The sequence below is a fragment of the Bufo gargarizans genome, chromosome 9 (assembly GCF_014858855.1).
Source record: "Bufo gargarizans isolate SCDJY-AF-19 chromosome 9, ASM1485885v1, whole genome shotgun sequence".
Lineage (NCBI taxonomy): Eukaryota > Metazoa > Chordata > Amphibia > Anura > Bufonidae > Bufo > Bufo gargarizans.
The window spans coordinates 177,614,918-177,631,964 of NC_058088.1; the positions used below are offsets into that span (position 1 = coordinate 177,614,918).

The 17,047-nt window shown below is 48.0% G+C and overlaps 1 protein-coding gene across 6 annotated transcripts in view; it reads left to right on the forward strand.

Moving 5' to 3' along the window:
• Positions 1-17,047, forward strand: part of FOXP3 (forkhead box P3) — a 49,820-nt gene that overhangs the window by 15,384 nt on the left and 17,389 nt on the right. For 4 of the 6 annotated variants that reach the window (XM_044268261.1, XM_044268263.1, XM_044268267.1 and 1 more), the window contains 3 exons: positions 10,968-11,112; positions 11,794-11,895; positions 15,861-16,035. In XM_044268261.1, coding sequence (XP_044124196.1) covers positions 10,968-11,112; positions 11,794-11,895; positions 15,861-16,035 — 422 coding nt within the window. Of the gene's footprint in view, positions 1-8,206; positions 8,426-10,967; positions 11,113-11,793; positions 11,896-15,860; positions 16,036-17,047 lie in introns of those variants that run through there. The other 2 variants (XM_044268265.1, XM_044268262.1) reach the window with 2 other exon arrangements.

Consider the following 17,047-nt stretch of genomic DNA (forward strand, 5'->3'; position numbering starts at 1 on the left):
AGCATGATCCCATGAGCCTCATCGCAGGCTGTGCCAGAGTGGCCTGCTGCAGCATGATCCCATGAGCCTCATCGCAGGCTGTGCCAGAGTGGCCTGCTGTAGCATGATCCCATGAGCCTCATCGCAGGCTGTGCCAGAGTGGCCTGCTATAGCATAATCCCATGAGCCTCATCGCAGGCTGTGCCAGAGTGGCCTGCTGTAGCATGATACCATGAGCCTCATCGCAGGCTGTGCCATAGTGGCCTGCTGTAGCAGGATCCCATGAGCCTCATCGCAGGCTGTGCCAGAGTGGCCTGCTGCAGCACGATCCCATGAGCCTCATCGCAGGCAGTGCCAGAGTGGCCTGCTGCAGCACGATCCCATGAGCCTCATCGCAGGCAGTGCCAGAGTGGCCTGCTGCAGCATGATCCCATGAGCCTCATCGCAGGCAGTGCCAGAGTGGCCTGCTGTAGCATGATCCCATGAGCCTCATCGCAGGCTGTGCCAGAGTGGCCTGCTGCAGCATGATCCCATGAGCCTCATCGCAGGCTGTGCCAGAGTGGCCTGCTGCAGCACGATCCCATGAGCCTCATCGCAGGCAGTGCCAGAGTGGCCTGCTGCAGCACGATCCCATGAGCCTCATCGCAGGCAGTGCCAGAGTGGCCTGCTGCAGCATGATACCATGAGCCTCATCGCAGGCTGTGCCAGAGTGGCCTGCTACAGCATGATACCATGAGCCTCATCGCAGGCAGTGCCAGAGTGGCCTGCTGCAGCATGATCCCATGAGCCTCATCGCAGGCTGTGCCAGAGTGGCCTGCTGCAGCATGATCCCATGAGCCTCATCGCAGGCAGTGCCATAGTGGCCTGCTGTAGCAGAATACCATGAGCCTCATCGCAGGCTCTGCCAGAGAGGCCTGCTGCAGCATGATCCCACGAGCCTCATCGCAGGCTGTGCCAGAGTGGCCTGCTGCAGCATGATCCCATGAGCCTCATCGCAGGCAGTGCCATAGTGGCCTGCTGTAGCAGAATACCATGAGCCTCATCGCAGGCTGTGCCAGAGAGGCCTGCTGCAGCATGATCCCACGAGCCTCATCGCAGGCTGTGCCAGAGTGGCCTGCTGCAGCATGATCCCATGAGCCTCATCGCAGGCAGTGCCATAGTAGCCTGCTGTAGCAGAATCCCATGAGCCTCATCGCAGGCTGTGCCAGAGAGGCCTGCTGCAGCATGATCCCATGAGCCTCATCGCAGGCTGTGCCAGAGTGGCCTGCTGTAGCATGATCCCATGAGCTTCATCGCAGGCTGTGCCATAGTGGCCTGCTGTAGCAGGATCCCATGAGCCTCATCGCAGGCAGTGCCAGAGTGGCCTGCTGCAGCATGATCCCATGAGCCTCATCGCAGGCAGTGCCATAGTGGCCTGCTGTAGCATAATCCCATGAGCCTCATCGCAGGCTGTGCCAGAGAGGCCTGCTGCAGCATGATCCCATGAGCCTCATCGCAGGCTGTGCCAGAGTGGCCTGCTGTAGCATGATCCCATGAGCTTCATCGCAGGCTGTGCCAGAGTGGCCTGCTGTAGCAGGATCCCATGAGCCTCATCGCAGGCTGTGCCAGAGAGGCCTGCTGCAGCATGATCCCATGAGCCTCATCGCAGGCTGTGCCAGAGTGGCCTGCTGTAGCAGGATCCCATGAGCCTCATCGCAGGCTGTGCCAGAGTGGCCTGCTGCAGCATGATCCCATGAGCCTCATCGCAGGCTATGCCAGAGTGGCCTGCTGCAGCATGATCCTATGAGCCTCATCGCAGGCTGTGCCAGAGTGGCCTGCTGCAGCATGATCCCATGAGCCTCATCGCAGGCAGTGCCAGAGTGGCCTGCTGCAGCATGATCCCATGAGCCTCATCGCAGGCTGTGCCAGAGTGGCCTGCTGTAGCATGATCCCATGAGCCTCATCGCAGGCTGTGCCAGAGTGGCCTGCTGTAGCATGATCCCATGAGCCTCATCGCAGGCTGTGCCAGAGTGGCCTGCTGTAGCATGATACCATGAGCCTCATCGCAGGCTGTGCCAGAGTGGCCTGCTACAGCATGATCCCATGAGCCTCATCGCAGGCAGTGCCAGAGTGGCCTGCTGCAGCATGATCCCATGAGCCTCATCGCAGGCTGTGCCAGAGTGGCCTGCTGCAGCATGATCCCATGAGCCTCATCGCAGGCTGTGCCAGAGTGGCCTGCTGCAGCATGATCCCATGAGCCTCATCGCAGGCTGTGCCAGAGTGGCCTGCTGCAGCATGATCCCATGAGCCTCATCGCAGGCAGTGCCAGAGTGGCCTGCTGCAGCATGATCCCATGAGCCTCATCGCAGGCTGTGCCAGAGTGGCCTGCTGCAGCATGATCCCATGAGCCTTATCGCAGGCTGTGCCAGAGTGGCCTGCTGCAGCATGATCCCATGAGCCTCATCGCAGGCAGTGCCATAGTGGCCTGCTGTAGCATGATCCCATGAGCCTCATCGCAGGCTGTGCCATAGTGGCCTGCTGCAGCACGATCCCATGAGCCTCATCGCAGGCAGTGCCAGAGTGGCCTGCTGTAGCATGATCCCTTGAGCCTCATCACAGGCTGTGCCAGAGTGGCCTGCTGCAGCATGATCCCATGAGCCTCATCGCAGGCAGTGCCATAGTGGCCTGCTGTAGCATGATCCCATGAGCCTCATCGCAGGCTGTGCCATAGTGGCCTGCTGTAGCATGATCCCATGAGCCTCATCGCAGGCTGTGCCATAGTGGCCTGCTGCAGCACGATCCCATGAGCCTCATCGCAGGCAGTGCCAGAGTGGCCTGCTGTAGCATGATCCCTTGAGCCTCATCACAGGCTGTGCCAGAGTGGCCTGCTGTAGCAGGATCCCATGAGCCTCATCGCAGGCTGTGCCAGAGAGGCCTGCTGCAGCATGATCCCATGAGCCTCATCGCAGGCTGTGCCAGAGTGGCCTGCTGCAGCATGATCCCATGAGCCTCATCACAGGCTGTGCCAGAGAGGCCTGCTGCGGCATAATCCCATGAGATATAGCAAATCTTCTGTGATCACGCTGTATACAAAATTCAACCAGGACATGTCTCAGTGGTAGCATCTCACTCCACTCTAAGTTAGAAAATGTCCTGGCTGAAGACAGTATGTAGCATATTCACACAAGATTTTCTACACCTTGCACGATCACGCTGCAGCAGGCCATTTTCATGCTGTCCGCAATGATTTGGCCCTGTAAGTTGAGGAGGACATATCTCAAGAATGGCGGGTCACAGGCAGATAAATTAAACAATGCCATGTGCACAGAAGCAGCGCTATTTAGCCCATATAAGCCATTCAGATTTTGTAATATGGTGACAGGTCCTTTTTAATAGCAAGTCAGCCAACCCTCCTATTTAGTGACCACATATGCGTATATGGTCCATTTCGAGGTCACTGTTTCTTTAAGAAACTTCGGCACTCACTCAGATCCTATAGGCTTATGCACTAGACCCTTACTTGCAAACACACTCACACTTGTGTTATACAAGTGCTAGTGACTTCACAGCCAAGTCCTAAGCGCCTGGAACCAAGGAGAAGGCAGCACCCGGGGTCCTCGGAGTTAATTACCATTCCCTGTGTCATTGTTTTCTTTTGTACATATTTTCCATCTGCTTTGGAGCCTATAAATACGCGGTGCCTCCGATTTCTCTGGCTCGGAGGAGGTGGTTTGTTATAATACACATTGTTTATTCAGTCAACATTGTGCAACCCATTGGTAGAGATGAAATAACCGAGGAATGATGTAAACATGTATTTTTAGCCCCTTTTTCATGCAGATCACAATACGCTGCATAACGAGGCCGAACCATTCCAAAAAGCTAATTACTGTTTGCAAGCTTCGCCGTAAAACGGGGTCAGGGAACTGAATGCAAAGCATTACAGCTAATGTCTGCCATCATAGCGTTGGCTGCTGTGTGATTTATGATGTTTTATGCTTTTGTATGTCAGCAAAGTGCGATTGGGTCGAAGCGCACAGTCTGAATTTGAAATTATTTTTTCCCGAAAAAGGAATTGCTCAAATAGCAACTTCCTAACATACTGCACACCTGGCGGCTGGGATATGTCATATAAAACGTACATATTGCCATACATCAGGATATCCCCAGCCGGGGTCCGTCACCTCTTCGGACATACCGTATCTGTTTAAATGACCATTCTGGAATGTCTATTCTTGTGGCTCTATGTTGTGCCATTCCTCTATTATTCCTACTAGAAAAGACTGTACAGGGACCCCCCCCCCCCCCCCAACTGGTAACACCCAGATGGACCTTTATCCATAATTCCTACTAGAAGGTTATGCATAAAGGTCCATCTGGGTATTATTAGCTGGGGGGTGCCGCTGTACAGTCTGACACTACCAGTGCTGCTAGTGGCAGGCTGTGCAGGGACACACCCAACTGGTAACACCCAGATGGACTGAACTCCCATAGAAAAGAATGGAGCAGCCACACGCTCTGTTCATTTCAGGGGCAGCACAGGATACGGAGCCCTCATTCTCGTGTTCGGTGGGGGTCCCAGTCGATAGAGATAACTTCTAACAACCAGAATACCCCTTTAAGGCAGTCAATAAATTGCACATCGGTGCACTAGGCAGCCAACTATTCCACCTACCCCCCCACCCAGCATATAGGACTACTGATTGTAACATGGGGGAGATTTACTTAGGGTGCATTCACACAACCCTATTTTCGGTCCGTATCTGATGCCCAATTTTTAGGGGATTGCACGCAGACCCATTCATTCCTATGGGAACACAAAAAGTTCGGACAGAACACAGATGTCACCCGTGTGCTCTTCGCATTCGTGTGGACTTTCTGTAAATTATAGAACATGCCCTATTCTTTTCCTTTTGCCGACCTCTCACCTCTCCTGACATGTCTGTTTTAGCAACTACTTGCACCCCCATGTAATAATTCTGGAGCATCTATTCCTATGATTCCACAATCTGCCATTCCTTTATTATTCCTGCTATATGTTATGAATTAAATACTAGCAGTTTGCACAAAGGTTCAGATGGGTGTTACCAGTTTAGGGGGGGGGGGGTAGCAAGAATGCAGGATCACTCCTAACCGGTGACACCCATCTGGACCTTCATTGCAAACTGCTAGTAGGAATAATAAAGGAATGGCACAACATAGAATCATAAGAATAGATGCTCCAGAATTGTTATCCGATGGTTGATGCAAGTAGTTACTAAAACATATGTGTCAGGGAGGCAACAGCAACTTTTTAATATTTTCCAGCTCCTATGTCACATCCTGGGGTCTATGTGTCGATGTGGTCATGAAATCTTGTTCTTTTTGGATTGTTCTGTAGTTTATTCAGCGCAAAGTCTCGGCCATTATTATAATGTCTGGTCCACAGCGCCATCTAGTGTCTGCATCGCACATTCTCCAAATCTCCTAGTGTCATTTATGGCTGACTACCTCGTCTCCGCGTATTAGGCCTCATGCACACGACCGTTGTTGTGTCCCGTGTCCGTTGTTCCATTTTCCGTGATTTTCTGCGGACCCATTGACTTTCAATGGGTCCGTGGAAGACTCGGCTAATGCACCGTTTGTTATCCGCGTCCGTAATCCGTGTTTCCAGTCCGTGAAAAAAATATAACCTGTCCAATTTTTTTCACGGACAACGGTTCGCGGACCCATTCTAGTAATGGGTCCTGTGAAAAAACACGGAGGCACACAAGATTGTCATCTGCGCCCGCGTCCGCTTTTTTCCTATCATTTGCATGGCAAACTTGACTTAGATTTTTTTTTACTTTCCTTCATGTCTGGTGATCCTCCAAAAATAAAGGAAGACACGGAAACAAAAACAGACACGGATCACGGAACAACGGAACCCCTTTTTGCGGACCGCAAAAAAATACTGTCGTGTGCATGAGGCCTTAGGCGTACACATTGTCAGGGTCCTTCTACATGGGCTGATATTCTGCCGGGTAATGAGCACCGATTGGCGATAATAGCATAAGGCTACATGCACACGACCGTATGTGTTTTGCGGTTCGCAAATTGCGGATGCGCAAAAAAAAAACGGATGACATCCGTATGCCATCAGTTTTTGTTTTTTTGCGGATCCATTGTAACCATGCCTAAAACGGACAAGAATAGGACATGTTCTATTTTTTTTTGCGGGGCTACGGAAAGGACATACTGATGCGGACAGCACACGGTCTGCTGTCCGCATTTTTTGTGGAACCCATTGAAATGAATGGGTCCGCATCCTATCCGCAAAAAAAAAACGGAACGGACACGGAAACAAATAACTCGATGTGCATGTAGCCTAATGATGGATGGCAGAAGGATGTATGATCGCTAATACGATTGTTCATTCCCGTACAGTTTTCATATATCAGCAGCACAAAGTTATGATGCTGCAACGCAAAGCCACGCCCCCTACAATTAAAGGGGCAGTAGTCAAGTAGAGGAGCTTCCAGAAAATAAAAGTAAGAAGAAATGTTTAATATTTAACATTATCTTTCATTATTGTAATAAATGACATTTTTAAATATTATTTTTTAATAAAATGTTTAGCAAAAAAAATCTTACTCCATCAACTAATCGTACCTTGAGAAAATAAAAGTAAGACACTTACGCATTTTTTATATATTTTTTTAATAAAAGAAACTTACTCCAGCAAATAATGTTATTTCCAAAAATAAAATTAGAAGACATTTAACATTTTTCAAATAATTTTTATTGTCATAAATTGCATTTTTTTATATTATTTTCTAATAAAATGTTTAGCAGAAAAAAATAAAATTCTTACACCAGCAAATAATGTTATTTCAAAAAACAAAAGTAAGACATTTTTTATATCTACTATTTTTTCAAATACTCTTTAGGCTAGGTTCACACCTAAGCGTTTTACAGCGCGTTCCTACGCGCTGTAAAACGCTCAACAGGCATAAACCAATGTTTTCCTATGGGAATGGTTCTCACCCGAGCGCTTTACAGCGCGTACGAACGCGCTGTAAAACGCCCTACGCCCCCAAGAAGTACGGCTGGGTTCACACCTGAGCGTTCCTACGCGCTGTAAAACGCTCAACAAGGAGAAACCAATGATTCCCTATGGGAATGGTTCTCACCTGGGCGTTTTACAGCGCGTACGATCGTAAAACGCCCGACGCCCCAAAAAGTACATGAGCTTCTTTGGGGCGTCTTGTCGCGCGTTCCCGTACATAGACTTCCGGGAACGCGCGACAATGGGCGTTTGCTTGTCTCTGTATGCGCGATTGCAAACGCCCGTACAATCGCGCATACAGAGCGCTCCATCGCGAACGCTCAGGTGTGAACCCAGCGTACAGGAGCTTCTTTGGGGCGTATTGTCGCGCGTAACACCTCTGTTTTTCATTGTACGCCTCTGTGGTCAATAGCAAGAACACGCGTATGACGCGCGTTTCCAAAATACAAAAACGCCCCAAAATACGCCTCAAAAACGCCCGATAAAAACGCCTTGTAAACAGCGCTTATCGAATACGCTCAGGTGTGAACCCAGCCTTATTGTAATAAATTGCTTTTTTAATATTATTTTCAAATAAAATGTTTAGCAAAAAAAAATAAAAAATCTTACTCCATCAAATAATCTTACCTGAAAATAAGAAGAAATTTTTAACATCTAATATTTTTTTTGTCTGCAAAACGGCCCCTTAGAAATGAATGGGTCTGCGCGCCTAGGGGCTCATGCACACAAACATAGTTTTTTTTTTTCCGTTTCCGTTCTGTTTTTTTACAGGTTCGTATGTGGAACCATTCACTTCAATGGGGCTTAAAAAAAAACGGAAATGACTCTGTGTGCATTCCGTGTCTGTCTGTCCCCCCAAAAAATAGAACATGTCCTATTCTTGTCCATTTTGCGGACAAGGCCAGGCATTGTTACAATGGTTCCAAACAAAACGGACATCACATGGATCTCATCCGGTTTTTTTTGTTGCAGATTCGTGTTTTGCGGACCACAAAAAAAATATGGTCGTGTGCATGAGGCCTAACACTGAATATTCTCTGTCATTTCATATGGTTATAATCTGGATTTTCCAAGTATCTATGTAAAATAAAAAATGTTAAAAAAAAAAGTCCCGTCCAATGTCGGCAGTGACGTCAGACTACCCCTCCTTGTAAAGGTTACCGCGAGACGTAGAGAAGGAGCTTCTCATTCATGAAGAGCCGCAGGAGGGGAGGCCGCAGATGCAGACACTTCCCACGTTGGCTTCATTTCCTGTAAAAAAACATCTCAGACGAGAGAAACCAACAGACGGCGTACTCAAAAACCAGGAGTACCCGTCACAACGGAAAACCGCTCTGTGGTGGGGGAGGGGAGTTTCCATTGGAAAGTGGCATTTTTAGATCTCTTTGTAGTAGAAGGCTCAGTTGTCTGGAGACAGGTGGCAATGTCCACAGCGGATGGGTAGGTCCTCATGCCACGCTGCAGTTGTGTGTCACATGGACTGAGAGGCATTCCTGTGTCAGTGTGAACTTCAAAACGTACCGTTCATGATAGGGGTGATAGTTGGTAAATTAAGCTGTGTCTGGTATTGCAGCTCAACCCCATGCATTTAAATGGAGATGAGCTGCAATACCAATAACTACCCATGGACAAGAGTGGCGCTCTTTCTAGAAAACAGAAAAGCAGACCGATCCCGGACATTTATTTTTACTGTTTTATTACAATTTTTTTGCTGTGGTTTGTTAGACATAGTGCACATTGCGTCTGAGCTCTATGTATATGGCGGGAAAGATCCCAGCCGGTATGTCAGAAGCGTCTACCGCCAACGGAAGGGTCAAACGCAGTGTACACAGCCGGTATGTCAGAAGCGTCTACCTCCGACTGAAGGGTCAAACGCAGTGTACACAGCCGGTATGTCAGAAGCATCTACCGCCAACGGAAGGGTCAAACGCAGTGTACACAGCCAGTATGTCAGAAGCGTCTACCGCCAACGGAAGGGTCAAACGCAGTGTACACAGCCGGTATGTCAGAAGCGTCTACCTCCGACTGAAGGGTCAAACGCAGTGTACACAGCCGGTATGTCAGAAGCATCTACCGCCAACGGAAGGGTCAAACGCAGTGTACACAGCCAGTATGTCAGAAGCATCTACCTCCAATGGAAGGGTCAAACGCAGTGTACACAGCCGGTATGTCAGAAGCGTCTACCGCCAACGGAAGGGTCAAACGCAGTGTACACAGCTGGTATGTCAGAAGAGTCTACCTCCAATGGAAGGGTCAAACGCAGTGTACACAGCCGGTATGTCAGAAGCGTCTACCGCCAACGGAAGGGTCAAACGCAGTGTACACAGCCAGTATGTCAGAAGCGTCTACCTCCAATGGAAGGGTCAAACGCAGTGTACACAGCCGGTATGTCAGAAGCGTCTACCTCCGACAGAAGGGTCAAACGCAGTGTACACAGCTGGTATGTCAGAAGCGTGTACCTCCGACAGAAGGGTCAAACGCAGTGTACACAGCCGGTATGTCAGAAGCATCTACCGCCAACGGAAGGGTCAAACGCAGTGTACACAGCCGGTATGTCAGAAGAGTATACCTCCGACGTAAGGGTCAAACGCAGTGTACACAGCCGGTATGTCAGAAGAGTATACCTCCGACGTAAGGGTCAAACGCAGTGTACACAGCCAGTATGTCAGAAGCGTCTACCTCCAATGGAAGGGTCAAACGCAGTGTACACAGCCAGTATGTCAGAAGCATCTACCGCCAATGGAAGGGTCAAATGCAGTGTACACAGCCGGTATGTCAGAAGCATCTACCTCCAATGGAAGGGTCAAACGCAGTGTACACAGCCGGTATGTCAGAAGAGTCTACCGCCAACGGAAGGGTCAAACGCAGTGTACACAGCCGGTATGTCAGAAGCATCTACCGCCAATGGAAGGGTCAAATGCAGTGTACACAGCCGGTATGTCAGAAGCATCTACCTCCAATGGAAGGGTCAAACGCAGTGTACACAGCCAGTATGTCAGAAGCGTCTACCGCCAACGGAAGGGTCAAACGCAGTGTACACAGCCGGTATGTCAGAAGCGTCTACCGCCAACGGAAGGGTCAAACGCCGTGTACACAGCCGGTATGTCAGAAGCATCTACCTCCAATGGAAGGGTCAAACGCAGTGTACACAGCCAGTATGTCAGAAGCGTCTACCGCCAACGGAAGGGTCAAACGCAGTGTACACAGCCGGTATGTCAGAAGCGTCTACCGCCAACGGAAGGGTCAAACGCCGTGTACACAGCCAGTATGTCAGAAGCGTCTACCGCCAACGGAAGGGTCAAATGCAGTGTACACAGCTGGTATGTCAAAAGAGTATACCTCCGACGTAAGGGCCAAACGCAGTGTACACAGCCGGTATGTCAGAAGTGTGTACATCTGACGGAAGGGTCAAACGCCGTGTGCACAACCTTTATGTCAGAAACGTATACCGCAGACGGAGCGGTCAGATATGGTGTGCACAGCCTTTATGTCAGAAACGTATACCGCAGACGGAACGTTCAGATATGGTGTGCACAGAGCCTTACAAGCATTAGCGTTTTATCTGCAGATTCTTCCAGTTGACTTTGCACCTGACCGGTTAGGTTTTCCTGTGATATGCGGTGCTGCGAGTGTTTTTGCCAGCCACCTATTAGGACAGGGGTCAGCAGCAACCTTCTGTTGTGAAACTACAACTCCCAGCATGCTCCATTCATTTCTTAGAAGAGCAGAGCAAGTGTGCATGCTGGGAGTTGTAGTTTCACAACAGCTGGCGTGCCGGAGGTTGCCCAACCCTGGAGTGGATCACAAAAGTATAAAGGACAGATACCACTTCCCTTTTTTGTCTATACCTATACCCCCCCCCCATCTTCCCCGGGTATAAAACCTCCAGAGCCACTTGCCTGGCACTCAGCGCCCGGCACTAATTTATTATGCCATATGCATATCATAGCAGTAACTGGTTGTTGCATTAACCCTTTATTAGCAGCTATTTCAAGGCCCCAATGCCTAGCTCCCAAGACAAGACTGTGCAGACTTCATCTCTAGAGAGTGACCTTCCGCCTGATGGAAAAGGAAAGGGGCCGATCGGTCAATGGAATCGCAGGAACGCCGCCTCGCAGCTACATCAGGTAACGACCTGTGATGAAGAGCTCATGCACACAAATGTATTTTGTTTCCGTCTCCGTTCTTTTTTTTTTTTTACGGCCCGTATTCGGAATCATTTACTTAAAAAAAAAACACGAAATGACTTTGTGTACATTCTGTATCCATAAGTCGTTCCACAAATGAATAGAACATGTCCTATCGCAGTCCGTTTTGCCGACAAGGACAGACATTGTTACAATGGATCCACAAAAAACACGAATGCAATACGCGCCGTCCGTATTTTTTGCGGATCCGTGTTTTGCAGACTGCAAAATACATACGTCCGTGTGCATGGGCCCTAAGGACACATGCACCCGACCGTATGTATTTTGCCGTCCGCAAAAAACGGATCCACAAAAAATACGGATGACATCTGTGTGCATTCTGTATTTTGCGGAACAGAACAGCCGGCCCCTAATAGTACTATGCTTGTCCGTAATGCGGACAATAATAGGACATGTTCTACTTTTTTGTGGAACGGAAATACGGAAATGGAATGCATACGGGGTAACTTCCGTCTTTTTTTGCGGACCCATTGAAATGAATGGTTCCACATATGGTCCACAAAAAAAAACGGAACGGACACGTAAAGAAAATACGTTTGTGTGTATGAGCCCTAAAGGCGAATAATCCTCAGCACTAATATAAACGTCTTCTGTTGGCAGCAGAGCCCTTATTTCATGGTGAGCCCTCCGGCCGCACTCGGCTCCTCGTCATACCTGCGGACTCTGCTACATGAAAACAAGCAAGCCGTGGTCATCCATCCGGTGAGTGCCAGAAAGGAAGCTAGAAAGCCACAAGGCCTGCGTCCACGTGTGCCACACGGCTGGAGAAGTTTCTCGTTCACTCTCAGTACCAGCAGAACCAAATACCACAGTGCAGCACAAAATACCGCCCCAGCAGAACCAAATACCTCAGTGCAGCACAAAATACCGCCCCAGAAGAACCAGATACCACAGTGCAGCACAAAATACCGCCCCAGCAGAACCAAATACCATAGACCAGCACAAAATACCGCCCCAGAAGAACCAAATACCACAGTGCAGCACAAAATACCGCCCCAGCAGAACCAAATACCACAGTGCAGCACAAAATACCGCCCCAGCAGAACCAAATACCATAAACCAGCACAAAATACCGCCCCAGAAGAACCAAATACCATAAACCAGCACAAAATACCGCCCCAGAAGAACCAAATACCACAGTGCAGCACAAAATACCGCCCCAGCAGAACCAAATACCATAGACCAGCACAAAATACCGCCCCAGAAGAACCAAATACCACAGTGCAGCACAAAATACAGCCCCAGCAGAACCAAATACCACAGTGCAGCACAAAATACCGCCCCAGCAGAACCAAATACCACAGTGCAGCACAAAATACAGCCCCAGCAGAGCCAAATACCACAGTGCAGCACAAAATACCGCCCCAGCAGAACCAAATACCTCAGAGCAGCACAAAATACCGCCCCTGCAGAACCAAATACCACAGTGCAGTACAAAATACCGCCCCAGCAGAACCAAATACCATAGACCAGCACAAAATACCGCCCCAGCAGAACCAAATACCATAGACCAGCACAAAATACCGCCCCAGCAGAACCAAATACCATAGTGCAGCAATCAATATCACCCCTGCAGAACAAAATACCATAGTGCAGCAAAAAATACCGCCCCAGCAGAACCAAATACCACAGTGCAGCACAAAATACCGCCCCAGCAGAACCAAATACCACAGTGCAGCACAAAATACTGTCCCCGCAGAACCAAATACCACAGTGCAGCAATCAATATCACCCCAGTGCAGAACCAAATACCACAGTGCAGCACTAAATACCGCCCCAGCAGAACCAAATAACACAGTGCAGCACAAAGTACTGTCCCCGCAAAACCAAATACCCCAGTGCAGCACAAAACACCACCCCAGCAGATGCCAATACCACAGTGCAGCACAAAATCCCCCCCACCCCAGCAGAACCAAATACCATAGACCAGCACAAAAAAACGCCCCAGCAGAACCAAATACCATAGACCAGCACAAAAAAACGCCCCAGCAGAACCAAATACCACAGTGCAGCACAAAATACTGCCACCCCGATGCAGTATTTAACTGTATTATCATCCTGAGGATGGCAATACAGCAGAATTAAGGAGGCTTTATGTACCTGGGGTCCAAGAGCAGAGCTTGGATATAGGGTCTATAGCCAGTCCTCTCCTGTAAGAGATAGTTGATGGCTATTGAAGATGTATGGGGGGTAGGGCATCTTTAATGGAAGATTTTTGCACTTGATAGGGGCGTACATCATGATGAAGTTCCCAATTTGATGGGACGCCTCCCCTTCTTAGTATATTCCATAGTTTGAAGATTAGAGAACCATGGTCATTCCTGACATTTTGCCAAGCCATTTTGCACCTCTTCTCCTGTTACTCAGCGGCCTCTCACCACTAAGAGGCCATGCTGGTTTCAGAAGATGAAATCTGAATCGTTTCTGCAGAATATCTACATTTTACCATATGGATATGTTTATTCTAATCAGCAGTTCAGTATTTTATAGCTGAAAAAGGAAAGTTCCAATAGGATAATCCAGGTTTCATGGGTGTAGTACACCTTTAAAGATCGACAGCAATTAAAACATCAAATAAACATAAAATAATAAAACCTGTTCCCAACTTAAAAGGAAACGTTCAAGACAAACAGAGAAGTGGGTGGTATGCTCCCCTGATCATTATTATAACAATTATAGGACTGTGTCATGATTTGCTTGTCTTATTCCTGGAAAGACATGATTGCTGTGTCTATAACTTCAAAGTCTTGGCTGTAACACCGTCGCTGAATCACGACCAACAAACACAGGAAGGTTCCTGATAATGGCCGTTTGGTGACCACAAACAGAGTCTATATATACCCAGAAACATCTGAAGCGTGGACAAACATTGAATAAACATAATCAAGACAGGAATAATGAAGAAGAGACAAGACGGCAGGAGGTTTCCATAGTCCTCACCACTTCTGGCCACCACAACCAGCTAGAATGAGGTCCATTCTAGAGATAGGTGAAGAACCTTCTTCTACTGGTGGTCATTGACAATCATCTGGTGAACAGTCGTTTTGCAGACACAGCCATGCACATTTTACTCCATATTAGTCATTACAGTTGTTCAGACTGGCCATATAGGTTCAATGAAACAGGGCAATGGGTGAAAGATCTTGTAGGATCTTGCATCCGACAAAAATATCAAACTTGGTCAACTTCTTTTCAGACAAGGGTGGTCTGTCATCGGTTGTTTCCAACTATCGTTCCTTGTTAAATTTTGTTATCCATATTATCAGAAATGGTCTGTTTTGGTGAACTTCAGACTAACGTGTATGGGTACGTTATCAGACATTTTTGGTATTTTCTCAGAATTCCAACAACCATGCAATTGGAGCTCTATCTTTTTTTGTGGGGTGGACATAGGGACGCGGACAACACACTTTGTGCTGTCCATGTCTTTTCTGGCCCCATTGAAAAGAATGGGTCTGCAGATGTGGACCGAAAATATGGTCGTGTGAATGGGCCCTAAGAGTCAATAGGTTATATAGCTCAGTCAAACATGGCTGAGATTAGAGTAACCTTCATATGCCATGATCGGGGGTGGGCGGAGTTCCAGAAACAGCCTAGTGGACTGTGCTCCCTGGGGTTTGTGGCTTCCATTCACTTCTGTGGGATTCACAGGAACGGCATACCACAGCTTGCTCGCCTGCTTCAGTTACTCTGCCCTGAGGATTAGCTAAGCCATGTTCAACTGAGATTGGAATAACCCTTTAATTTTCCTTTTGTTCTCGAATCTGTGCTTTGCAGTAGTTGCTAATTAGGGATTGTAGGCCGGGCTATATAACTTGGTTTCCCAGGATTTCCTTGCCAGTTATTGAGCTTTCAACATGATTCCTGTGTTGTCCTAGTGTAAACTGGGAATTTCCTGTGATTTTTACCTTGGCTTTGCTAATGACCACTTCTTCTGGATATACACTCCACTGACTGATTCCTGGCACCCAACTCCTGGACTGTTTATTGGATTTGTCCTTTTGTACTTCTGGTCTCTGACTCCTGCATACGTCCTTTTACCTTCCGTACACCCTTCAGCTAATCCCTAAGTCGGTGATTACTTTGTGCTTCGTGGTGGGAATCTAGTGAAAACCGGTTTAAAGGGATATTCCAGGATTTTGATATTAATGCCAGGATAGGCCACCAATATCAGATCGGCGGAAGCCAAAACCATGCACTCCCTGTTACCTTTTCAGTACTGCACTGGAAGTCTGCGCCTAAAAAACACAGCTCCATCCATTGTGCAATGACAGAGCAGTTAACTGCAGCATTGTCCCCCTGAAGTGAATGGGAACAGTGCTGCAGTAAAGCGCTCCGTCCTCTACACAATGGATGGAACTGTGTAGTTCTGCTGCCAGAGCTACTTCTGAACAGCTGATCAGCAGGGTACAGGGTGTTGGACCACCACCAATCTGAGGATAGGCCATTGATACCATTGATATAAAAAACCTAGACAACCCCTTTAAGCCCTCACACACACCTTTGTACCACTGAAAGTGGTATCTTTAAAAGATCAGCAAACTATTGTTCATCCTATTGTTGCTTTAATCAAGACCTGATTTTACTAAACCTATAAAAGTCATAAAAACTTAAAAACACAGGTTTTTGGAGGGTAGCACTACTGACTTACTGTCATTTTCTCACAGATCACCAGAGACTCCTATTCTCAATCTCCAGCCCTACATCTGACATCATCTACTTCACCTTCATTACCGTCATCATCATTGCCATCACTATCATCATCATCATTATCAACCTCGCAGCCTTCAAGATATTTTCACGTAATGAACAAACACAAACAGGTGCTCCCCGTGCCTCCAGGTAAATGTGGCATGGCTGAAACTATGATGTGAGGGGATGTACAACTCATAAAGACAGGGGTTAGCCGGGTTAGGACCTACAGGCAATAGCAGAATAACAGAAGCAGAGAGACATGATGCTGTAAGTGGAGCTCAACTTTGCTTCTCCAGTATCAAGGGGTGAACTGGCCACAGACACTACAGGGAAATTACCTGGTGGGACGAAACGAGCCCTCCTCACAGCCACTGGCTACTCAGCACACTAAACTGCACTGGCGGCGACAAGACAGCCTATAAGCACTCCCTGGACTCCTAGAGAGCTACATCTTATATGCATATGCATCCTTAAGTTCTTGTACTCCCACATGGTATGGCCGCTTTTGAGTCTCCACCACCATGGCGTCTGTGGCCAAACACTCCCCCATGTTGGCCACAATCTTGGGCAATCTACATGGGTTGACACCTTCCCACTCTTACACATAATTTTCCACCTTACAAGGGACAGTGAAACCTGAAAACAAGAAGCTGCCAGGTAGACACGCAGGAAGAACATCTCCTATTGCTTACAATGTTATGGCCAATTTAACAAAATGAGAAGTAATAGGTCATCACCGGTGCACACTGAGATAAGATTAAATTGGTACAAATTCACATTCCAAGTTCCACATGACACCATATTGTTTACATCAACTTTCCGTAGGGTGTTCGGTTTGGGTACCAGGTGAGTTCCTTGCTCTTGTGTAGTTCCATATGGTGTTCCATAAAGGCCTCGAAGCATCAAAATCAGTTGTCCTTTTCAGTCCACGTGGGGTTCTTTGGGGGAAAATCTCATGGTACCTATAGAAGCACACATGATTGTCAATGCCTGCTGGGAGTTGTAGTTTTGCAACATTTAGAAAGCCATGGGTTGGAGACCACTGAATTATAGGAATGGGTGGGATGTTCACTCTTCTGTAGATGAGGTCTGGGTTAGTTCCCCTTTAATGAACTTGAAGAATGATTTATGTGTAAAGCGGATTATACCCGAATGGCGG